Source organism: Mustelus asterias, chromosome 12 (assembly GCF_964213995.1).
Source record: "Mustelus asterias chromosome 12, sMusAst1.hap1.1, whole genome shotgun sequence".
NCBI classification, from domain to species: Eukaryota; Metazoa; Chordata; class Chondrichthyes; order Carcharhiniformes; family Triakidae; genus Mustelus; species Mustelus asterias.
The window spans coordinates 62,224,946-62,251,146 of NC_135812.1; the positions used below are offsets into that span (position 1 = coordinate 62,224,946).

Below are 26,201 nucleotides of genomic sequence, written 5' to 3' on the forward strand. Positions count from 1 at the left end.
TTTGGGTATATGAAACATGATGACAGAATCGTGACAGTGCAGAAGGAGGCCATTTAGCCCATGAAGTCTGCACTAGCTTTCTGAAAGAGCATTCAACCTAGTCCCACTCCTTTGTCTTATCCCGTATCCTTGCACATTCTTTTCAGATAGCAATCCAATTCCCTTTTGAATACCTCAATCAAACCTACCTCCACCACCGTCTCAGGAAGTTTGTTCCAGACTCCAACCGCCCTCTGAGTGAAAACATTTTTTTCACATAATTTCTACCGTTTTTGCCAATTATATTGAATCTGTGCCCCCTGGTTCTTTATGTACTCATGAGAGAGAGCAGTTTCTCACAATTTACTCTGTCCATACCCTTGAAGCTATTGAATACCTCTTATAAAGTCTCCTCTCAGCCTTCTTTTCTCTGAGGAAAGTGGCAGCTGTGCAAACCCACATTTTTTTGATCGCCACCTATAAAAGACAGTTTTTTAACATGATTCAAATGTAGGTTATTGCATTCAAAAATTGACGTGGACCTCCACTTAAACTGGCAGGAGATCCTGTATGTAACTTGAACTCCTGAGACATCTATTTATACATTTTATTGGTATACATAAAGTAAACAAAAATGCAGGACATCCCAGAAAAGTTGAATTCCTGTCTTCATAATTTTTTTAATGAGACTTTTATGTCAGAATTTGTGATGATAAAATTCTACAGCCCTGTTTGGCATTCTGATCCTCTACCCTGCTTGGAGTTCTCTACTCCAAGTCTAGACCCACAGTCCTGCTCATTCCTGCATCTTTCTGGTCCCACCAATGCGCCAAATCTTTTGCCATATTAATGGACAGGTGCACTGTCCAGGACAAATCACTAAAGACAGACTCCATGACGCTCCATGCCACCAGTGGGATTCAACTTCTGAGCTATTGCCTGTCACCATGGAAGAGTTGGATAGGCAACTGTGTTTGCCATTGTCCAACTACTGAGTGAATGATGGCACACGGCAGAATCTACATCGCCTTGAGCCACTCTGTAACAGCCCTAGTGGCTGGTTACAAAGCGGTTTTCACCTAGGACTAAGCGTATGTTTTGTGATAGATTGGTTAAGGGATGGAACATTACTACTGATTTTCCTCAATGCCTGTGGACAAAAAAGAACTCAGGCAAAGTACCCACCATCTTACATGAAAGCTCCACCTAGAGGAAGGATAGGCTTTCCAACTCTGGTTGGACATATTCCTGGAGTCCTATTACATGAATTCCTGTCTTGAACCACCCTTCCCCCTCATTCCCACCATTGGTCACAGCATAAGCCTACTCTCATGACACAACATCTTCCCACAGCCAATCAGAATGCAAACAAACTCTCCGTTCCCTGATTGGATAAGCCTCAATTGTCAGTCAAACAGCTTTTTCTCCCCATATTTGATATTTTTATAACTAATGCACAAAAGGCATTCAAAGAAAATGCCAATTATTTTTAATGCGCTTGTGGTTTTTCTTCTGTGGTTTTGCTTCCAACAGCATTCCTGGAGATTCAGGAATCATAGAATCCCTACAATGCAGAAGGTGACCATTCAGCCCATCGAGTCAGCACTGACTTTCCAACAGATCATCCCACCAAAGTTCTATCCCCTAGTCCCATGTATTTACCCCACTAATCCCCCTTAACTATACATCTTGGGACACTAAGGGAGAATTTAGCATGGCCAATCCACCTAATCTGAACATCTTTTGGACTGTGGGAGGAAACCGGAGCACCCGAAGGAAACCACGTAGACACGGGGAGAACGTGCAAACTCCGCACAGACAATCACCCAAAGCCATAATTGAACTCGGGTCCTTGGCACTGTGAGGCAGCAGTGCCAACCACAGTGCCACCGTGCTGCCAAGGGACCTGAGGGACTCAATGCCTCAGAGAATTTTGCCCATAATTTTTCAAAAATTTCAACAAGGCGCTAATGCCAGTCTTGTGCCAATGAGCTGAAATGTTCAAAAGGAAGGGGAAAGAACAGATTAAATTGCAGCTGTCAGGGGGTCAGGACCAATATACTTTAACATCACTTTTGTCATCAACAGTGGTGGCCGTGAATGGTCATGTGGACGTCAAAACCAATCTGACGCCACCGCTCATCATCCATACCAATGCCACACCAATGCCAACGCCAAAGGGGATGCTTTGCGGGGATTCTGCCCATTTGTACAATGAGTCCCGCAGAGGAAGCAACGTATCGATTGATCCCAACTACTATGAACAAAGATCACCGGTGAGTCCTTTTGTATTTTCTCTGATCTGAAGCAGATGTTTTGGCTTTATATTTTCAATACCACTTGATTTGTTCACGTTGCCTCTTTGCAGCTTGAGGAATGCTGCAATAAATCCTTTCCCCTGTGCTGGAGACATTATGGGTCCACACCATTTGTTTGGAAATGACTCTGTCGCATTGGTCACTGATTCTGTCACAGACACACTGGCCAGAAAATTTAACCAGAGTCGTTCCCACCCCTGCTTCCATTGCTGTGACTATACCAGAGCAACGTTACTGTGACAGAATGGGGATAGCTTGGAAATAATCTGCAATCGTTTCCCCTTTCCTCCCTCCTCCTTTATTGAAGTCACTGCATTAACTTGAGCAGAGATGGTCCTCCTAATACCTCACTCAAATAGTGAGACCAGATACTGAATGGTTATAAACCATTCAAATAGGGGCATGCCACACAGACAAAAATAACCCAATTTATAATGTTCTATATCCTTGTGACAGTAGCTCTGTTGATGTGGACTCAGTGCTCAATAACTCAGACACGATGAGTGAAGTTTTAATCAGGGTGGGATTGGGAAGTGCAAGCTAATTCCAAGTCTTGGACCCATACCTCATGCTTTGAACATGCCCACCGCTATTTTCCAAACTTCAACCAATCAAAGGGCAGGGGAAGGATCACCATCCAATCAGGGCTTCCACCACTGGACAACCGATGTTGGTCTTCCAACACTCAGAGATGGACAGCCCCATTGGTTGAGATGAGAGTTATCGATGTGAGGAAACAGACAATGAGGGACACAAGCAGCTAGGTTTATTTTATATTTTTAAGTACCATGGCCACCGGGTCGAGAAGATCCCACCGCTGACCAATGGCAGGCCACCTCCTGCACCGAAAACCTCACCCAAAATATGGGCTGACAGTGCAGTGCTGCACTGTTGGTGGTGCGGTTTTTCAGGTGCAACATTAAACCTGAAGCTCTGTCTGTCCTCTCATGAATGTAAAAGATTCCCCAACACTAATTCCAAGGAGGAAAACGGAAACTATCCCAGGTGTGTTGGTCAATGTTTATCACTAAAACTGGTGATCTGGTCAGCATCTCATTGCTGTTCTCAGTGTGATATTTGGAAGCTGTGATTCTTTACGGTATAACAGTGACTGCAGTTAAAAGAATCATTTTATTTTGGCTGTAAAGCACTTGGGGCATCCTGACATTGTTAAAGGCACTATAGAAAGGCTTCCTTCCAACCGGACCTCCTGCCCTCCATCCTTCCCTCCCTCATCATCCCTTTCTCCATTATGCAAACAATAATTAATGCAATGTCCTTTTGATCTCTATCACAAAATCACTAAATTGTTACAGCACTGAAAATTATTCAGTCTATTGTGTGTGTACCAGTTCTCTGAATGAGTGATTCTCCCAGTGCCATTTCTCCACCTTCTCTCTGCAACCTTTTCTGATAATGATCCAATTCCTTTGTGAATGCCTTGATTGAACCTGCCTGCAGCACATTCCAGATCCCAACCACTCATCTTAAATTTGTTCATAATCCTTCCACCAATGGGAACAACTTCTCCCTCTCTCCCCTTTTTAGACTCCTCATAATTCTGAACATCTCTATCAAATCTCCTCTCAACCTTCTCTTCTCTGCGGAGAACAGCCCCAACCTCTCCCATCTCTCTGCGTAACTGAAGTTCCTCATCCCTGGGGCCATTCTCCAGAATCTTTTCTGCACCCTCTCTAATGCTTTAACATCTTTCCTATGGTGTGGTGTGTAGAACTGCACACAACACTCCACCTGAGACCGAACCAATGTTCTACACAAGTTTACCAGAACCCTGCTCTTGTACTCTATCCCCCTAATAGTAAAGCCTAGGATGCTGCATGCTTTATTTACCTCTCTCTCAACTTGTCCTGCCACCTTCAATGATTTAAGCACATACACACCCAGCTCACTCTCTTTCTGCACTACTGTAACAATAGTAACAATGAATAATATTCTGGCCCTGTCCTCTTATTGAATGAGTTAGGCCTTACTAGGAGTACAAAGCCCAAGATCAATAAGAGCTCTCCAGCATCTTCCTTAAGTTCCCATTCTGAGCCTGGACTGTTGGTCAGGTATATTGGTCTTTTAATTCAGTGCTTCTTTTCTTTCAGACCAGTGCACGTAGCTCCCCCTACGCTCCCTGGAGTACAGCCAGCAGCTGGAACAGCCGGCGTTCCAGCTGGAACAGCCTTGGCCGCGCTCAAAGCCTGAAACGCAAGCATCAGTCGGGCGAGCGCAAGTCCCTCCTCTCGGGCGACGGCAAAGAGAGTTCCGACGAAGGTGATGGGTCGGAGGATGAGAGAACCAGTCGAGCCGGTAGCAGGAAGGGGTCAACCTCTCAGCGCATAGAGTCTCTGGAGATTAAGGGTTCTTTTGACATTCCCGACACTCTCCAGGTACCTGGTCTTCACAGATCTCCCAGCATCCATAGCAGCAGGATCCCACCAATGGATCGTCAGGACTGTAACGGTAAAACCTCCCCAGCTGCCGCGCCTCACCAGGTCCACGTGGATGAACAGAGAGCTGAGCTTGAACATACTGAGGATGAAATTGATACGGTGAGTGACACCAGTGACTGAAAAATACAAGAAACCAATCTGCAGCTGCTTCCTCTCAAGTGGCTTTCAAATGAATTCTACTTCTGTGGACTGCAGGGAAACAATGAAAGAAATTGCATCCATTTTCTGCTCAGGAATGTTCACTGAGAGCGAGAAAGCTCAGGTTAGAGTGAAACCGTGAATAACCACAGTGGGAGTCTGAGAGTGAGAAAGGTCAGACATTGATAGAAGTCAGCTGCACATTATACTTGAATATTTTCTCTGGGACAAGAGTTTGGACCTGGTGTGAACAGAAGGAATGGATGTTCTCTCACACTGTTTCCCTACAGGTTGCTTTGTCACTACTCTCTCCTCTAGCCCAGACTGACAATGAGCAATATCATACAATCCCTACGGTGCAGAAGGAGGCCATTCAGCGCAACAAGTCTGGACCAACTCTCCGTCAGAGCATTTTACCCAGGCTTCTCCCCCGCCACCCTCTATCCTATCCCTGTAACCCTATGTAATTACCCTGCTAATCCCCTTAACCTACTCATCTATGGACACTAAGGAGCAATTCAGCATGGCCAATCTGCCTAACCTGCACATGGAAATGCTGAGGGGAAGCCCCCTTTTTTTAACTACCCTTTCCATTTGCTTCGCTATCTCCAGCTCTCCTCTTCATTCTCTCTTGTCCCCCACCTTCTCGTCTCCAGCTTTTCCCTCTTATCTTCTTCTCTATATTTCACCCCCAGACTCCCACCGTGGTTATTCATGGTTTCACTCTGACCTGAGCTTTCTCGCTCTCAGTGAACATTCCTGAGCAGAAAATGGATGCAATTTCTTTCATTGTTTCCCTGCAGTCCACAGAAATATAATAAATTTAAAAACCACTTGAGAGGAAGCAGATGTAGATGGTTAGGATAATCAAATAAATCAGACAGCTCTCCAAAAGCAAACACATTAACAGCAAGGCATGTTCGGTGAGTTTGCCCGCATGTGCTTTGCAGCAGATGTTTCCACATCAGAAACAATTTGTTAGAATCTGGATCATTCAGTGCGTTAAAAACTTATTTGGGAGTTTGAATTCCTGATTAAATCCATTATAAAGACTTGTACTATATCTGCACTTAATTGCAAGAGGGTTGGCTATGGTTATTATTGCTTTGTTGCTGCAAAAGGGAAGCACATTGAATACTGATCTTTGTAGTGAAACTTGCTGTTTTCGGTGACAGAAATGAAACCAAATCTGAAATTCGACAATCGGACTGACACGTGCGAACTTGTTTCCACAGAGTAAACGAGCACGGTTGCGGGCGTGGATTCAAGCCAAGTTGCCACCCTGTATCAGGGAGCGTGAGGGCTGGTCTCTCTACCTCTTCCCACCACAGTCCAAGTAAGCAACTAAAAACGATGGACCTTATGCTGTTGAATAAAAGAAATGAATTTCCAGAAGCCCACTGGAAATGTTTAATATTTTTGTTGCAAGAGCAGAATAATGAGGTTAGAAAAATAGCAGATCGTTGAGGGCAGCACGGGAGCACAGTGGTTAGCACTGCTGCCTCACAGCTCCAGGAACCTGGGTTCGATTCTTGGCTTGGGTAACTGTCTGTGTGGAGTTTGCGCGTTCTTCCCATATCCGTGTGGGTTTCCTCCAGGTGCTCCGGTTTCCTCCCACAGTCCAAAGATGTGTGGGTTAGGTTGATTGGCCATGCTAAATTTGCCCCTTAGTGTCCCGGGATGTGTAGGTTAGAGGGATTAATGGGGTAAATATGTGGGGTTACGGGGATAGGGCCTGGGTGGGATTGTTGTCGGTGTAGATTCGATGGGCCAAATGGCCTCCTTCTGCACTGTAGGATTCTATGATTGACCCTTCCCCCACCCAACACGGTCACACAAATTGCACTTATGTAGTAACTTTAATGTTGGAAAGGATCCCAGAGAGTTCCACAGGAATATACTCGAGCAAAATCCAACAGCAAGCCACAAATGCCAACGTGAGAGTAAATGACCAGAGGTCTGGATTTGCAGACATTGAGACTAGACAGCTGGTGAGCTTCAGAGAAGAAGTTCCAGCGCTTTGGGCCTTGGTAGCTGAAAACACCACCATCAGTGGTGGAGGGTTTAAAAGCAGGGATGCTGGAGTTAGTGGAATACAGATACCTCAGCCAAGAACTTCCAATCTCTGGATTGTAATACTCTAGAGATACCCTTCAAGGTGCACTGGGGGATCCCATGGAAGTCCCCATGCACTGACTATGTGGGAAATGTCCTGGGGGTTTGGACTTCTGGGCAATGCGCCGAGACCCATCCAAAGATCTTGAGTTAAAGTCAGAGACTTTGGATGGTTCCGATTTACCTGAATAGCTACCCAGAAAAAGTTAGAAGGATGAAAACTCTCGAGTAACTATATTACCCTGACTCCCCAGTGGACCACCAACTATCTTCCTGACCATCAGCTCGCACCCCCATCCCCCCGACTACCCTCCCCCAACCTCATTACGCCATCGAAGCCCAACTACTTCCCTCATCACCCAACTGCCCCCACCCGACTACTCTCCCCAACCCCACGACGACTTCAGTCCAATTACACCCACCATAGTAATACCAGCCCTGACCCCCTGCACACTCTAATCCTCATCCATTTACCTGTCACCCTACCCCCTCACCCACCCATCCTGTCTGAAGAAAGAATTCCCAGATCAGGGGTACTCCACATTCCTGAGAAGGCCCGGTTCGGAAGTCTGGGTGAAGAATGCAGAGCTGTGGTGTGAGGTGATGAATGGGAGCTGAGTGGCAATCTGACGGTGACTGACACTCCTGGGAAGATTCGGCCCCTCAGGGAGTTCTAGGTCTGAAGGAGATTACAGAGGTCGGGAGGGATAAAACCCTCAGAGGGATTTGAAAACAAAAATTAAAATTTTTAAATGTAGGCCTTGCTTAACTAAGAGCCAATGGAGGTCAGCAAGCACTGGGGCCATGTGTGAACAGGATTTGGTGCAACTTCTTAAGTTTTTATTTACTTTTATTTATTAGGCACAAGTAAGGCTTACATTAACACTGCAATTAAGTTACTGTGAAATTCCCCTAGTCGCCACACTACGGCGCTTGTTTGGGTCAATGCACCTAACCAGCACGTCTTTCAGACTGTGGGAGGAAACCGGAGCACCCGGAGGAAATCCACGCAGACACAGGGAGAACGTGCAAACTCCACACAGTGACCCAAGCCGGGAATCGAACCCGAGTCCCTGGTGCTGTGAGGCAGCAGTGCTAACCACTGTGCCGCCCCGGCTTTAACTTAAGAACTTAGAACTCAGGCAATAGAGTTTTGATAACCTAAAGTTGACAGAGGGTAGAATTCTGGAGGCCAGTGAGGGGTGTATTAGGATGAGGGTTCAGCAGCAGAGGAGCTGAGGCAAGGATAGAGTCAGGCGATGTTGCAGAGATGAAAATAGATGGTGTTAGTGACAAAGCAGATATATGATTAAAATTCATCTTGGTTCCCCCGGTAACCGTCGTCGCAAACCTCTGGCCTCTTCCGCGGCTGGGATTCTCCAGTCCCGCTGCAGTGAATGAAGTTTTGGCTGGAATGCCAAATTCTCCATTCTCGCTGGCAGTGGTGGCGGACACGACTGGAGAATCCTGCCCCTATTGGCATCAATGGTGAGATTTATGGGATAGTCACCCTTTTACCTGGGCATTGTACCAATGTGCAGACTGCAATATAATCACGGTTTCACTGATTTGAAAACAACTTCAATTTTGAATGGCAGACAAACATCTTAAGGATTGTGAGCTGCAGCCATACAGGGGCGAATGTTACGGCCCTGCCCGCCACGGGAATTGGAGCAGCCAAGGGACGGACCATGGAAAGGTCCGTTGACCTCGGGTGGGTTTTTTGGGTTTCAGGGCAGTGTGGCCAGAAAATACTGTCCATAACAATTTTTTAATAGACTCAGGAGCTAAATTTTGAAAAGATCCCAGACAATTATTTTTAACAATCATTGATAAGCCAAAACAGCAGAGTCAGCATTCACAGACATCATAAACCTTGAGCAGTCCTGGGCAGCTTAATTGACATTGTTTTTATCTCTGAGGTTGTGGGTTCAAATCCCACTCCAGAGAGTTAGGCCAGAATTATATGCTTTTATATGTTCCCAAATCCCCAGGAATGTGCTGATAGGTGGGGTTCCATAAAATTAGGTAGTATGCAGGGGTCTCAGACCTGGCGCCTACCTGCCTCCACTGCTACATTACCAGCAGTGGAATAGGTGGCAAGAAGCATGTCCACCCTCATGCCAATGCGGGCCCTTAAGTGACCAACTATTTATTATTTTACCTGCCCACACAACATGGTAAATTCTGGCAAACTAGCTGCAGGCTCTGGGTGGGGGGTCCATCCTGCTTGGGTACCCTGCCTGACTGATCCTGGCATAGCCTCCCCAACCCACTTTTATATCTGGCCTCCATGCTGCCCCTCGTGGGGACTGCCTGAAGTACCAAAAGTGGCCACTGCTTCCAGTGGCGCTCCTGGGACAGGAGGCATAAGTCACTCCCTTCGCCACTTAACAGCCTGACTGCCATAAAGTCAAGTCATGGCATCCTCACCCTGTGGAGGTGAGCCCACCCCTGACCTTTCAGCCAGAGTAAGAAGTCTAACAACACCAGGTTAAAGTCCAACAGGTTTATTTGGTAGCAAAAGCCACTAGCATTCGGAACAGGCTGTTCCTTCATCAGGTGGGTGGGAGTTCTGATCAGAACTCCCACCCACCTGACGAAGGAACAGCCTGTTCCGAAAGCTAGTGGCTTTTGCTACCAAATAAGCCTGTTGGACTTTAACCTGGTGTTGTTAGACTTCTTACTGTGTTTACCCCAGTCCAACGCCAGCATCTCCACATCATGACTTTCAGCCAGAGGGCAGGCCCACCGCCTCCATGAAAAATTTGGGCCTTGAACACACATTCTAGGCTGTAATTCTAATACCAGCACTGGGGGAGTCAGTTGTCTTTTCACTGAGATTTTAAACTATGGTCCTATCTGTCCTCACATGTGGATGTCAAAGATCCAATAACACTTGGTGTTATATGATGCATACAGATCTTTAAGGGTGTAATAATTTCATTTTCTAATTCAGCCTCTAGTTTAGAACAAAGGGGGATGTTGTGATATGATGTGCATGGACCTTCAAGGGTACATTTCTGAAACTACTGTCAATCACTACCCTTTTTGACAGAGGATGTGATATATTAATCCCATGACTCTGTACTCAGTATACAGCAGCAATAGTCAAGATCAGATGTGCCTCTCAGTCTCCCAGTGAACATTATCTGTATATAGTCTTACCTTCTAGTAAAGAAAATCCACATTATTGTTTTCTAAATCCTTCTCACATGATTGGTACATTTACATTAAATAGAAGAATGTAATAGCACTCTTCAAAGATGAGCAGGGAAGTTTTCCCTGATATCCTGGCCAATATTTATCCCCCAACCAGTATCTAAATCAGAAGATCCAGTCATTTATTTCATCAATGTTTATGCTATCTGTAGACTCTGGCTGACTGTTTCCTACATTACAACAGTGACTACTCTTGAAAAGCACCAATTCGATATATTATGCTTTGGGATGTAATGAGATTATGAAGGACACCGTGTAAATGCAAGTATTTCATTTGTTTATCCGTTTACATGTACCCAGTGCTCTGCTCTGACCACTGGCAGTCCTATTCTTCACTCCCTGCTCAGTATCACTTGAATGAAGGTGCACCAATTCCTCAAATAGGCAACTGCAGCACTAAAGGACTGTAACAGAGGACTGTAACAAAGGACTGTAACAATGCAGTCACAGAAAAAAAACTCATCTGTAACCCTGAGAAATCCAGCACACATTCTGCTGGTGACTCAGTGCAAATTCAAAATGTGAATATGTGGATCTGGAAATGCTGGCAGAATACATGGGAAGGTAGGAATGCAGAGAGCCACAGAAGACTGTCCCTCTGGATTGGTATAGGGTTTAGTCACTCATTGTCCTTTTCAAATCTTTAACCAATTCACCTTTGAATTAGTTAGTATTAAACCTGCTTCCACCCGCCAACCTTCTAGATAGTACTTTCCAGTGAGCAACATCTTGCTGACCATTTCATTTCCTGATGTTGCCCCTGGTTCCCTAGCCAAATATATAAAGTTTGTGTCCTCCGGTTACTGATTCCTCTGCTATTGGGAACAGTTTCTCCTTATTTATTCTCATCAAAACCCTGCAAGATTATGAATCTATCGAGTTAGATAATGTCTGTTCAGATGGGTCACCAGTTGTGAGGTGATGATGCACGTGTATTTGTCCCATGTAAATGGTAAATGGATATTTTTCTTTTTCAGGATCCGTCTCATTTGCAGCAAAATTATTTCGCACAAGATGTTCGACCACATTGTTCTGGTCATTATCTTCCTGAACTGCATTACTATTGCCATGGAGAGACCAAAGATTGATCCTAAGAGTGCAGTAGGTTTTATTTCTCCTACTCAGTTTTTACTTGATTTGTATGATTATAATGCCTATGAGTAATTTATGAAGGGTTAGAATACTAAGATTTATAATGTGGGATGAACTGGAATTGGTCGCCTGGTCCTTCATAAAGTCTGCTGAAACGTGTACTTTAAAAATGAACTGGAAAGGTAATAGCAAATCAGAAATAGTCGGCGGTTGAAGAATCACCGGTGTGCCACTTTTGATCTGGCTTCATCTGAGATTTGGGCTGAATTTTTGCACACCCTCCTCCTCCGCTAACCCTGAAGTTGGAAACAGAATTGGGCATGGTGGGGCTGGGGGGAATGATGAAGCAAATGCTTGCAACAGTCAGCTTGAGAGTGTTGTACCCAGTGCCAGCCATTTTAGAGGAGGTGTGTTTCGGACTCAGGGAGGCCACTTCTATCCAGGAGGCATTCAGGCAACCAGGCTTGTGAAGAGCCTTGTTCAAGGTAAGTTTGAGAGGACGATTGGAGTCTTTCAGTTGGCCTCCTGTCTCCCAATGCGACAGCAGAGTTAAAATGCCTAGAGACAGATAGCGAGCAGAAAACTAAGTTGCTCAGGCACCTGGCAGCCCTATGGGCCTTCACCGCATGCCTGGGTATTGGCACAGCCAACCACCATCCTATTGAGCTATAGAGTCTCCCCACAACCCCATGGTGGTCTGGCTGCTATTTGTTTTTTTATTATATTTTTATATATGTTGCTGACAGGGCACCCTCCCAGTTACTTACCTTTTATTTCAATCTGAAGCTGGGAAGGCCTGTAATTGGCCCCTTAGCTTCACGAGCCTGTCCTCCACCCTTAATTGGACATGGAACCCGTCTCTATGACAATTAAGGGCTCACCCATGTGAAAATCTTAACTTTAATGGGGTCTCCCATTTAAGACAAAGATGAGGAGGAATTTCATCTCTGAGGGTCAGTAGTGTTTGGAATTCTGTTCCTCAACAAGCACTGGAGGCTGAGTCGTTGGATAAATTCAGGGGTGAGTTTGACAGATTTTTGATAGGGGGCTGGAAGAAAAGTGAAGCTAAAGCCACAATCAGAAGATCCTATCAAATGACGGAGAAGGCTTGAGTGCCTATTCCTGCTCTTATTTCTTATGTTTAAGCTGTTTTCCCTCAGACGTTGGTTTCTGACCTAAAGGCAAACCTGAATGCTGTTTCCCGCCTCCTTTGTGGAAATTCAGACCCATGGATATTGTAAGACTTTTAAACAGGGTGATTCACTTCACCCTATGATCTGGACTTTGTACTAAGCATCAATGACATGAAACATACTTTGGATACAATTTCCACTTTCTGTGGGAAATGTTTATTAAGCCACTGAGCAATAGTATGTGCTTACACCGATTGCTTAGTTAGATCCACATGCAGGAGCTCATTTCCAGGTGGTCATTCTGCTGAACACATTCTTCTGCAAGACTTCCATGACTGCCAAGTGACACTTCCCTGGCTGTAGCAGCAATGCGCTTGTGAGCTACAGCTTTATTCGCCCATTTTGACCCTGGTCCCTTTACCTATAAGAAAATATCTTATCAATCCCACCATGGCAAGACCAACTACATGTGGTTATTTCCTGCTCTGAGCCACAGCACTGGTTGTTCTGGTCAAGCAGTGTCTCTTTTTGTCAACATGAAAGCAGAGTTGTATGAAAGGAGAGAAGGTTAGCATTCCCCATAAGAATGGAAGGGACCCTAGTGGCCTTACAACACAAAATGGTTATGGCATTGCCATATACTTAGTGGCATCTAATCATGGTTGCCGGCACAGTGGTTAGCACTGCTGTCTCACAGCTCCAGGGAAATGGTTTCGATTCCAGCCTTGGGTGACTGTCTGTGTGGAGATTGCATGTTGTCCCCGTGTCTGTGTGGTGCTCCAGTTTCCTCCAAAAGATGTGCAGGTTAGGTGGATTGGCCATGGTAAATTGTCCTGAGGTGTCCCAAGATGCGTAAGTTAGATGGATTCGCCATGGTAAATGTGTGGAGTTATGGAGATACGGCGAGGGAGAGGGCCTGGGTAAGATACTCTGTCAGAGAATCAGTGCAGACTCAATGGGCCAAGTAGCCTCTTCTGTACTGTAGGGATTCTATGGTTCAATGATCACCCCATGATTTTGACACAATCGACTTCTGTTGTCTGCTATGGTCAGTGTTGTGACACCACATTAAGGGTTCAAATGAAGTAGTTGTGAGGATGAAAAAGTAAGTAAAGGCTAGGGGCCGGATTTTCACCATCGAGGCAGGATACTCGAGTCAGGAAATTTCTGAACTTGGCAGACCCAGTTGTATTAAAGGTTGTTAGGCCCTTAAGTCTTCACCCCTCACACCCCTTCATGCACCCACCTACTTCCCATGCCACATCCCGAGGCAATCTATGAACTAGAACAATAGAAACAAATAGCCAGACATACGTTTCTCCAGATAGCCTCATTATGAATGCATGACTAAGCTCCAAGACTCATTAATGGATTAGCTCCACCTAACTTCAAAGGTGTTTGCTTTGATTGATTGACATCTGTACTAGGTTATAATAAGTTATTCTTTCTTTGAACAGTTTCTTTCAATGTCTGTATATTTAGTTGGAAAGGATTGAAGTGAGCTAGTTATTGATACTATAATCAGTATGTCTGACCTGAATGACACTTCTATAGAATTGTAAGAGCAGCAGTTGCTTTTGAAGCAGATTTTTGAATGGGAGTATGAAGGGGCCTTGGGGGTCATGGAAGAGGGAATGGGGTTTTGGATGTGGCTTGATGACATGGAGTTGCCTTGCCTGGTGGGAGCAGGGAGGGCGGGAGGGCATGGAGGCAGCATTGAGGGCATGGATAAGACCTGTTAAAATGGTTATTGAATCGAGACAATGGCTCACATCTGCTCTGAATGGTTGTAAACTACGTGTCCTTGAAATGCTGGCCTGACTGCGCAAACATTGCAGGAGGGTATGAGATTCCCACCCCAGTAAGGATCCAGCCAGGTAGGGAGTGCAGGGTGTGGGCTCACTACCTGTACCCTTATCTCATGCTGGCGAAAATTGCCGCATTGGGAATGGGGGCGGGAATCCAAGAATCAGGGCCCACCTACCATTTTTAAGGGTCTCCGGAATCTGCCCAACTCCGCACAAATCCAACCCCAGGGCTAAAGCATTGTAGTATATTGTTAACATAGCACTTAGCTGTTGGCAATTGCCAATTACTTAATAAACTTGCAATAATGGCGTGATTCTTGATTCTTCTGGTATGAAAGCCTGTTGCTTTTAAGGGGATGAAGATTACTCTATTGTACTCATAACTATAACTACCAGCAAACTGAACACAAGCTGACTTATTTTACTTTTGACCATGCCTCACTCTCTACTCACGCAATCTTTCATCCCCTGTCAATCTACACTTTCTTTCCACCATCATTTCATCCCTTACCAAGCTGACTTCTTTCATATCATTTCTATTAGACAGTTACGAATAGATTCTTGATCCTATGAACAGGATAATGCTTAACACACTTGTGTGACATTCCTCTGTGCAGTAGCCTGGGTTGCATACTAAAAGAACAGATTGAGTATTAAAGGTTAATCCACTAACATTACGAATGCTAACGTCTCCGTTATATTCCTTACTGTGTCATACGGGAGATCATTGATAGATCATTGATAGCCCATGGGCTTTGTGGAATATGAGCATCTTCATTGAGCGAGCAGAGGCTCACCCAATGAGAAGTGGACAGCAGGAGCTTATAAACCTGCTGCCCAACTTGCACCGGCATTATAGGTCCCGAGGTGTAGACTGTCTAGCTGTTAGCCGCAGGTGCAGTCCTTCTCTTTGGTACACAATAGAGGTTCTTTGGTGATAGGAAACTAGTGTCTGGCTGAAGTACCAAAGATACTCAGTACTTTAGAACTTTTTCCCAACTCAAACTGAAGGGTGAGGATTGGAGGAAGATGAAAGGTAGGCTTTAATTTTACATACCAGTTGGAATATTCACATGGGAAAGAAGACATTTACTGGGCTTGGGGCAAAGACAGTAAGAAGTTTGACAACACCAGGTTAAGGTCCAACAGGTTTATTTGGTAGCAAAAGCCACACAAGCTTTCGAGGCTCTGAGCCCCTTCTTCAGGTGCTTCACCTGAAGAAGGGGCTCAGAGCCTCGAAAGCTTGTGTGGCTTTTGCTACCAAATAAACCTGTTGGACTTTAACCTGGTGTTGTCAAACTTCTTACTGTGTTTACCCCAGTCCAACGCCGGCATCTCCACATCTTGGGGCAAAGAACAGGGAATTGGAACTGATTGGATAGCCCTATCAATGAGCTGGCGTGGACTTGATGGGCTGAATAGCCTCATTCTGCGCTGTGAGATTGTATGAATAAGAGGAAGTAACAGAATTACAGTAATAAAATTAGGAGAGATATTAGAAGGAAAAAGATGACTGAGGCAGGACTAACTTCTAGGCTATAATCCCAATGGCATCACACATATTTACCAGCCTGGGTCTTGTCCAATTCCTTGTTTCCATCAACTGGGAAATTGCAGAGTGACTTCCCAGTTTGACATATGTTTACATTCTTAAAACTAAGAACAAAAAAGGAAGAAATTTATCTTTTTAAATAATCAGAAAACGTTGGTTACGAGGCTGTTTTTGTTCAGTTATAAAATAGTACCAACACAGAAAGAAACCATGCACTGGAAGGGCAATCTAGTTAATCTCATGCCCCAGCTCTTTCTCCCTGGCCCTACATTTTTTTTCTCATTCGAGTATTTATCCAATTCCCTTTTGAAAACTGCAACTGAATCTTTTTCCACCACTTTATCAGGCAATGCACAGAAATTCGAATCACTCATTGTGCAAAAATTGGAGCAGTAGGCCATTAGGCCCATCAACCTTGCTCCTCCATTCAAACAGATCTTGGCTGATCATTTACCTCAATGCCATTCTCTTAATATCCCTTGATCTCATTAGTATCCAGAAATTTGTTCATTTCTGTCTTGAAGATGTTCAATGATTGAGCTTCCATAGCCCTCTGGGTAGAAAATTCCAAAGATTCACCACCCTCTGAGTGAAGAAATTCCTCTTAATCTCAATCTTAAATAGGCTGCTGCTTATTCTGTATCCCCTGGTTTGAGACCCAGGAGAAGCATCCTATCCACATCTTGCTTGTCACACCCTGTAACAATTTTGTAAGTTTCAATTGCATCACCTTCAAAATTCTAGGGGAGACAGGCCCACTTTCCTCAATCGCTCCTCATAAAACAATCCCTCCATCCCAGGGATTAGTCTGGTGACCTTCATTGTGCTCCCTCTATGGCAAGCATATCATTCCTTAGATAGGGAGACCAAAACTGAAAACAGTACTCCTGATGCAGTCTCGCCAAGGCTCTATACATTTGCAGCAAGACATCTTGACTCCTGTACTCAAATCCCCTTGAGATAAAGGCCAACATATCATTTGGCTTCCTAATTGCTTACTGCAGCTACATGCTAGCTTTCAGTGACTCATGAACAAGGACATCAGGTCCCTTTGGACATCAGCACTTCCTAACCTCTCCATTTAAGAAATACTCTGCAGTTCCGTTTTTCCTACCAAAGTAAATAACTTCACACTTATTCACATTATATTCCATCAGCCATTTTCTTGTCCATTCACTTAACCTTTCATATCCCCTTGAAGCCTCCTTGCATCTTCCTCCCAACTCACATTCCCGCCTAGTTTTGTGTCATCAGCATGTTTGGAAATGTTACATTTGCTTGACACATCCAAATCATTTATAACTCTACCCTCTCGTACCCTTCAGCCTTCAGAAACAGTTTCTCTTGTTTGCTAACCCAATCTCCACTTAGCCTTCTCTGCTCCAAAGAGAACAATCCCATCTTTAGCCACCTCATTTATTTCTTTTGAATGAGTCAAATTCTGTGAACATCTTTAACATCAAACAGGGGAGCTGACAAATTGGAGATAGATAAATAAAGAGATGTAATTTAGTATGCTAATGAGTATAGGCATAGAAACATAGGAACAGGCTAGGCCATTCGGCCCCTCAAACATGCTCCGTTATTCAATAAGATGGTAGTTGATCTGATTGTGGCCTCAACATCACTTTCCTGCCTGACCCCCATAAACCCTGGCTCCCTTGTTGATCAAAAATCTGTTTTTCTCAACCCTTAACATTTTCAGTTACCCAGCCTCCCCTTCTGTCTGGGGAAGAGAACTTCAAACACCGATGATTGGCTGAAAGAAGAAATTCCTCCTCCTTATCTTTGTCTTAAATCATTATTTTATGTACCCCTAAGTTCTAGATTCCACCATGACAGGAATCATCCTCTCAGCATCTACCCTCTCAAGCCCCTTTCAGAACCTTTCATGATTCCATAAGATCACCTCTCGTTCTTCAAAACTCCAATGAGTATAGTCACAACCTGTTCAACGTTTCCTCATAAGAAATGGGAGCGTGAGTAGGCCATTCAGCCCTTCAAGCCTGCTCCAGCATTCAATGAGATCATGGCTCATAAGACCATAACATGTAGGAGCAGAAGTTGGCCATTCGGCCCATCAAGTCCGCTCTGCCATTCAATGAGATCATGACTAATCTGATATGATCTTCTATTTCAAGACCATTTTCCTGCACTATCCCCGTATCCCTTGATGCTTTTAATATGCAGAAACTTATCGACCTCTGCCTGAATATACTCAATGCCTGAGCCTCCACTGCAACCTGGAGCAGAGAATTCCAAAGATTCACAACCCTGTAAGTAAAGAGTAATTAATCAACTGCCCACATTTAGTAATATTAGTGACGATCTTATCTTCATTGTATGTGTGTGAGCAGCAAAGTGTCAACTGAGAAGAGGAGACAGATACATGTTGGCTGCCAGTGGGTTAAAGAGAAGCTTGGTCATTGTCCTGAGATTTGACAACCATATGCAGTTGTTCAAGATCTGAGCCCAAAGTTTGTAATGGATTCATAACACCTATTCTACAACAAATCCTGAAATGTCCATGTAGGTTACAGTCCATGCATCTACAGTTTTACCAAATTATTATTATACAATTAATGCAATAATTAAAATATCACTTTTATTGAAGATGTTTTACTTATTTATGGCAACAGTGCTGGAGGGGATTGTATACAAGGTGATGTTTTATTGCTGGGCTTATTACCATTTTGTTAAAATTCAATTACTGTTCTCTGGCAGACATTTAAATAAAGTGAGAGGGGAAAGATATGCTGTGAAAAGAGAGGAAAGAAATAGCTCTGCTATCAGAAAGGATGAGAGAGCCAACCAGATAAAGCTGGCACTGTGCTACAGCTTGCCAAAGCCAATTACATTTATTGCCAGTGCTGTAATATGAACAGGGCTCCCTGAGTAACTCTGGGGTCAGCTTTGTTATATGAACAGGGCTCCCTGAGTAAATCTGGGATCAGCTGTCATATGAACAGAGCTCCCTGAGTAACTCTGGGGTCAATGCTGGAAAGTTGAAAGACGACACTTTTATTGTCACTGCTGTAAATCTCCTCCGCCAGATGTAAATGGGTCAAAGTGAGCAGCTCCATCATGTTGCAGATACATAAAAAGCATCCTTCAGCGGAATTGCTGCATCACGCTACAGTATGTATGTGGAATTGGATAGATCTGTGCTAAAGCTCTATGATTGACACAGAGGGTGTTAGACAGAATATGCCATGGATCCACATGAGAAATTAGATTGCGCTATTGCTGCACAGTGCAAATAGGTTATTAACCAAGCCTGCAATATTGCTCCATGGGTACATACCCACAGTACCAGATAATCACACAGATATTTCCCTGCAGTTTAATCAGAGCATTAGACAGACTGGCAATACCACCTCAGTATAAGCTTTACATCTGGCATTAAACAGGTCCCGCCCAATTAACATTACCTTAACATTGATCTGAGTACGTCATGTGTGATGAGATCCCGGATCTTGTTAACAATCCTTGCTTTTTCTCACAGTGGAATCCTGGCGTTCTGAGGTAAACACTCCATTGCTTCCTTTGACCTACAATTGAAAAGTCAGCTCTGATATTTTCATGCTGGCCAGCACAAATATACTAGTGTTTTTTTTGAAGTTGTCCATGGGCTGCTGAAAATGCCCATGGGTTGCATCTGTACTTACTACTTCATATTTTGTTTGTGCAGTCAACATTCTCTGATCTCTGGCCCATTGTGTAAATAAAGAACATGTGAAAAAGCTGAAGTTTAACTAAACATTCTGATGGCTTTTTAATTTGGTATTTGCATGTGAGAGACACACACACAGGGCAAAGTTTTTCTTTTCAGCAAATATACTTTATTCTTGAAATGGGTGAAAGTACTGTGAACAACCATTCAAATTTGACATTACGTAAAGTGTACTGCAATCCAGCTTTCTGTCAGTTACAGGCTGTCACACTTTGAGGTGCCATACTACACCTAGAATTACAGGTTTTTTACAATATCTGCTTGCATTTCATGTCAAACATTCACTGGTGCATGCAGCCTGAGGGGTTTCGCACAGGTTTCAGTCCCGCATTGAAAGATGGCTGGAGGCCTTAGGCTGTGGCCTTTCTTACACTTCTGGATCTTGGAATATGCAAGTCTGCAACTTTCATTCAAGGACAACTCACTGCATTGGAAGACCAGCAGATTTTAGGCAGACTAAAGCGAGCCTTTCACCTTTGATGGTCCTGCAGCAGGAGTTAACGTTTGTGTCAGTGTACCTCCCTGGGAACAGCCCAAGGGTGCTGTGTAGCAGAACTGCGCAGGATGAACCTCAACAAAACCATCGCATCTCTCCCCGTTTCTTTACAATGGCAGATTCCAGAAAGAGGTGGGCGACCATCTGTTCCCCATTCGAAGACGGCGTGCGGTGGTGGAGTCTCCAGGTGCACATGATGGATCTGACAGAAAAGGCCCTTCTAACCACCAGCCAGTCTACATCTTGCTGCTTGTTGAAAAGCCCTGAAAATGAGGCATTTTGCCAAATTGTAGTCACAGAATAGATACCGCTGAGGGAAACCAAGATATTCATGCTGCAGAAAGGAATGACCCTCCAATTGTCATTTCTTCCAGGGACCCGGGATTGATTCCCAGCTTGGGCCACTGTCTGCACGTTCTCCCCGTGTCTGCTTGGGTATCCTCCGGATTCTCCAGTTTCCTCCCAAAGATGTACTGGTTAAGTGCGTTGACCATGCTAAATTCTCCCTCAGTGTACCCGAACAGGCGCCGGAGTGTAGTGACTAGGGGATTTTCAGAGTAACTTCATTGTCATATTAATATAAGCTTACTTATGACACTAATAAGTAAACTTTAAACAGTAGCAGGATTGCTAATCAGAAGGCACAGATCTGTGATCATTAACAAAAGAATCAAAGGGGCATTCAGGAGATTTTGTTTTAGGCAGCATGTTTGTTATAATCTGTAATGCGCTACCTGAGAGGCTGGAGAGAGCGATTCAATAATAAACAGCAGTGACAATAATAAGCTTCCTAAGTGTGGGGAGATTGCAGTCCAGTCTGTGCCAATGGCTCAGTTTTCTCACTGTTATGATACTTAGTTATTTTCTGGGAAAGTCGTGGCCCTAGTTTATAGTTGAGGTCATCCTCAGGTTGGGAAAGCAGCAAGTGTGATGGGCCAAACAGTCTCTTCTTTTTCCAAACTCTCTTCATGGGCATTCTTTAGCATCAGTGCGGTTACAAATTTAGAATGTCAAATCTGAGTAGCAGTCTGCTGAATGAATGTGACTGATTTAGCCCAGTGTTACACCAGTCCATCAGGAACCACTTTTGAGTGGCCTTGATGGAATGACTGCCATAGCTCACGCCCTATGATTCAGTATGCTATCCCCTTTAATAAGACCTAATGTGGAACATGCAAAGGGAAAATTATTGGCCTTGCGATTCATTGACTTCCCTCCAGCTTATAGTTCAACAGCAGCATTTCCCTGGAAATTCCTCTAATACTTCCCTTGGTGTTTTGAGGGGAATTCTCCATGGTCTGCACGCAAGTGTCTGATAGTTTGCCAGACTGCTGAAGTCTGTCAATGCCCTTACACAGCGCACTGGATTAGGAAGCCAAGAAGTAATTGCTTGCAGCTGAAGGTTTTCTCGTGCAAGCAAAACTTTGATGAAACTGTTCATCAGCTCCTTTTTCTGTTACAGGATGAGATCCGAGCTTCAAAAATCTAAAGGACTCTGTTGCACAGCATTTTCCTCAACACCCTCCACCCCCATCCTCCTGCAAACCGTCCTTCTCTCTAGCTCTGAAGAATGGTCACGTGGACTCGAAATCTTAACTCTGGGTGGAATTTTCCCATCCCTCCCGCCACGGGAATTGTAGTGGACCGTGCAAAGGTCCATTGACCTCGGGTGGGATTTTACAGCCTTGGGGCGAGCGAGGCTGGAAAATCCCACCCTCTATTTTCTCTCTTTTTTTTGTTTCAGATTCCTGCATCCGCAGTATTTTGCTATTTTAAGTGCTCTGTAAAGCTGGGGGAAGTTGCACACTCACTGAGGGGGATTTTAAAATGCAGCTCAATGTGGAACAGGACACTGGGGTCCAAACTAGTGCATGCAGCAGCAACATCAGAACAGGACTTGCACTGAATGGCATCAAAATGAGTCCAAACCATGAAGGAGGAATAAGCTGCATACGTTTAATTTCAGCTTATTTCTTCAGCCCATCCTGTATTGTGAAGGATCGGCATCAGAAACTCCTATCGTCAGCATGCTTCAATGGTTCCAGCTAGCTCCTGCCTTTTCCCAAAGCTTTTATAAGCCGCTCTCCTGCATTATGTTCTTACATTCTTCACGGAAGAACTGCTTATTGAATCAACTGGAAAAAAAATATTTTCTTTAAAAACTGCTACAGTAGCAGGAAGGCGACAGTAATCACAGAGTGAAGCTGGGCTTGAAATAAGTAAAGTTGGCAAGTGATGGGGGCAGCCTTCGAGTCATGAATTTACAATCTAAGCATTTTGCTACATCCTGTTGTTATTAAACTGACAGCCAGTCACAAAGAGCTGTTTCCCTTGTCACCATGGTGATAATTCAATCATTGGGGCTAGGATTTGGGACCACCACATAAAGCAGGCGAAATTGAGCTCCGGGCTGGGGAACTTTGGAACCGGGAGCCTGGGAATCTCTCGGCAATTCCTTACCCCAAGTGAAATTTGGAGTAAAGTAGCTCATGATCACTTTGTCCCATCATTATTATGGTTAGCCTGAACATTTCTGCTTACGATATCAGCCTGATGCATTCAGAAGCATTCCTCTGATATTTTGTTGCTATCATTAAACTGATTATTTAAACACAAACGGATATTGTATCAGTGAGCATTGCATTTATTCACTGTGGTACCTAGTTGTCTATTAGAAGTTGGGGGCGGGATTTTCCATTCCCGCCAGCAGCAGGATAAGCCTGCTTGGGCAAGACAAAAATTGGGAGAGCAGTCAGTCTTCCCATCCCGCCCGCAGCGATGCCTGATGCTGGTCAGACCGGAAAATCCCACCCGTGTTGTCTTGAGTATTTTTTTTCACGAACACAGATCTTTGGCATAGTGGTAATATCAATGGATTGGTTATCCAGAAACCTAACCTAATGCTCTGGGGACATGGGTTCAAATCCCACCAGGGCAGCCGGTGGAATTTAAATGCAGTTAAGAAAATCTGGAATCTAAAGCTCGTCTCGGTGCTGGTGACCATGACAGTGTTGTCATAAAAGCCCATCTGGCTCACTAATGTCCTTTAGGGAAGGAAATCTGCCATCCTTACCCGGTCTGGCCTACATGTGACTCATAACCCATAGCAATGTGGTTGATTCTTAAATGCCCCCTGAAATGGCCGAGCAAGCCACTCAGTTCCAAGGTAGTTAGAGCTGGGCAACAAATGCTGGAGCAGCCAGTGACATCCACATCCCCTAAAAGATTAATTATTAACAGGCAGGAAAAGACCGACTGGTGCATCAAGCCCACCTCACACCATGACAACCCAAACATTGTGGCTAAATATTCCCTTTCTCTTCCAGTTGCATATTCCGTGATAGCAACATTGGGACTGGATTTTTAGGCCCTGATGGGTCGAGTATGGTGGAGCAGGAATTTTGATCACTGGCCCACTTGCTAATTCCCCAGTTCCAGCCTATCCATTGTTTTCATTTCGCAAAAGTTGGGGGTGACAAGGGGGTACAAGGCTACCTACCCACAAAGGACTGGTAACCACTTAATTATGGCTTGAGGCCAATCGTCAGACGCCACCCCCAGACCTCCTGAGGTACCAGAAACTAAGCCAGCTGTCCGAAGCTAGTTGTTTCAGCTGTGATGTGGAGATGCCGGCGTTGGACTGGGGTGAACACAGTAAGAAGTCTCACAACACCAGGTTAAAGTCCAACAGGTTTATTTGGTAGCAAATACCATAAGCTTTCAGAGCGCTGCTCCTTCGTCAGATGGAGTGGAAATGTGCTCTCAAACAGTGCACAGCGACACAAAATCAAGTTACAGAATACTGATTAGAATGCGAATCCCTACAGCCAGCCAGGTCTTAAAGGTACAGACAATGTGGGTGGAGGGAGCATTAAACACAGGTTAAAGAGATGTGTATTGTCTCCAGACAGAACAGCTAGTGAGATTCTGCAAGTCCAGGAGGCAAGCTGTGGGGGTTACTGATAATGTGACATAAATCCAACATCCCGGTTTAGGCCGTCCTCATGTGCGCGGAACTTGGCTATCAGTTTCTGCTCAGCGACTCTGCGCTGACGTGTGTCGTGAAGGCTGCCTTGGAGAACGCTTACCTGAAGATCCTATTTCAGCTGTGACAGACCAGTGCCTCAGGCTTTGAGATGATTCTCTGTCTGCCTCTGCTCCAGTCTTGCCCCCATCCTAAAATACATTAAAATTGACAACAGCAACAAAAATGCTTGCTGAAGGCCTCATAAAAGAAAGTAAAGCAAAACTACATCGAGAAATATAAAGAGAGAAGCGAGTTAGAATAGAATCCCTACAGTGCAGAAGGAGGCCATTTGGCCCATCGAGCCTGCACTGATCAACAATCCCACCCAAGCCCTATCCCCGTAACCCCACATATTTACCCTGCTAATCCCCCTGACACTAAGGGTCAATTTAGCATAGCCAATCCACCTAACCGGCTAATCGCCTAACTAGTTCTACCAACTTGAACTATGCACTGGCAAGTAAGGGCCAGAATCTAAAATATCACAACAGCAGTGTCCAATTCTACTAAAAATGTTGGTTCTCTTGATCAAACGTAGAAATGATGAATACTCTTCCAGAGTGAGGCAGTTCTGGAATTCGACCAGTGAAAAATGATTAACAAGTGATAAACAGCATTAAGTCCGACTGGTGTTTGTTTAAAGAGTGGGGAAGTGGGGAAAGTCCCATCAAGTGAACTGTCAGACTAAAACAATCAAGAGACCATCACAACGTTTGAGAAAGACTGTAAGCTTTTCAGTTGTCATGCATTTGGATGAGAAGATTAGTCAGTGTAAAAAAGAGTAAGAGTTAATATAACTGAAGAAATGTTCCTCTATCTATTGAGTAGGCACCATGGGTGGCACAGTGGTTAGCACTGCTGCCTCACAGCACCAGGGACCTGGGTTCGATTTCTGGCTTGGATCACTGTCTGTGTGGAGTTTGCATATTCTCCCTGTGTCTGCGTGGGTTTCCTCCGGGTGCTCCGGTTTCCTCCCAGTCTGAAAGACGTGCTGGTTAGGTGCATTGGCCGTGCTAAATTTTCCCTCAGTGCACTCGAACAGGCATCAGAGTGTGGCGACTAGAGGATTTTCACAGTAACTTCATTGCGGTGTTGATCTAAGTCTATTTGTGACACTAATAAATAAACTAAACTTTGAACGCTATCTATGGAAAAGTCACAATTTAAACAAAATCCCATTTAACAGTTGAATTTGAAATGGCAAAAGCCTCATTAAATCAGTTTGAACATTCCTTTATTATTTAGCACGAATACATATGGAGAGGATGGCTCTGGTGTGTGTTATGTAATTGAATGTATTTGCAATTTTTTTCATATAAATATTTTATAATTTGTTATTATTAATCCTAATACCCGTGGGCAAAGAATCCTTTAATAAATTGCTCCTAAGACCCTCCATTTTCTATTCTGTCCAGAGATCAAAATTTTGTGCTTTGTTCTGATCCCCGCACCTAGCCGCTGAGAATCTCCAGCCCAATCTCACTGCCCACATTTTGCAGACATTTGGTGAGGTAGTAAACAGACATGATCGCTATTAAAAAACCCTTAAGTTGTAACTCAGACATAGACATTTTGAAAGAACCAAAATCAGATATCTCAAGACAGTTGATGAAGATTCCTGGGGCTGAGTTTCACGGGGCACTGTGATCCCCAGCAACCTCAGCTAAAAAGTCGGGGGGAGCCTACCCACGATCCCATGGCTGCCTCACAGTAATTTAATGGCGGCAGCATTGTTAATTACTCTAAGGCAAGACTTCCACCCTTTCTCAGAGGAAACTCCACCTTTGAGGTCTGCCGTCCATTTGGATGGCCAGCACCTCTGTAGTCCCAGCAGTGCCAGGCATGAGCAATAGCTGCTGTTGGGACTACAGGCGGTCCCACCATGCCAAGGAACCCAGGTAAAGGTAGGGTTGAGGTTCTGGGAGAGGAAATTGAATGGGGTGGGGGATGCTCAAGAGACTGGGAGGAGGGTTAAAGGCAGGGGGGTGGGGGACCTGGTGGGAGATGGGAGATGCCTCCGATTGGTCCAGGGTACCTCAGCACCACCTTGACTGACAGCGGCCCTCGCAGCTAAAGCTGCTGGGCTTTCCACATGGCAGATAAAATTGCAGCGGGAGTTGGATGAGGCC

At 44.6% G+C, this 26,201-nt stretch overlaps 1 protein-coding gene and 1 non-coding gene across 2 annotated transcripts in view; both read left to right on the forward strand.

The window, feature by feature from the left end:
• Window positions 1-26,201, forward strand: part of cacna1g (calcium channel, voltage-dependent, T type, alpha 1G subunit) — a 330,198-nt gene that overhangs the window by 176,989 nt on the left and 127,008 nt on the right. Inside the window, exons 15-18 of the mRNA XM_078225973.1 lie at window positions 2,068-2,255; window positions 4,409-4,855; window positions 6,130-6,230; window positions 11,209-11,332. Coding sequence (XP_078082099.1) covers window positions 2,068-2,255; window positions 4,409-4,855; window positions 6,130-6,230; window positions 11,209-11,332 — 860 coding nt within the window. The remainder of the gene's footprint in view (window positions 1-2,067; window positions 2,256-4,408; window positions 4,856-6,129; window positions 6,231-11,208; window positions 11,333-26,201) is intronic.
• On the forward strand, window positions 13,002-13,122 carry LOC144502167 (U6atac minor spliceosomal RNA). Its single transcript, XR_013499303.1, has one exon. It is a non-coding gene; the product is annotated as a U6atac minor spliceosomal RNA (small nuclear RNA).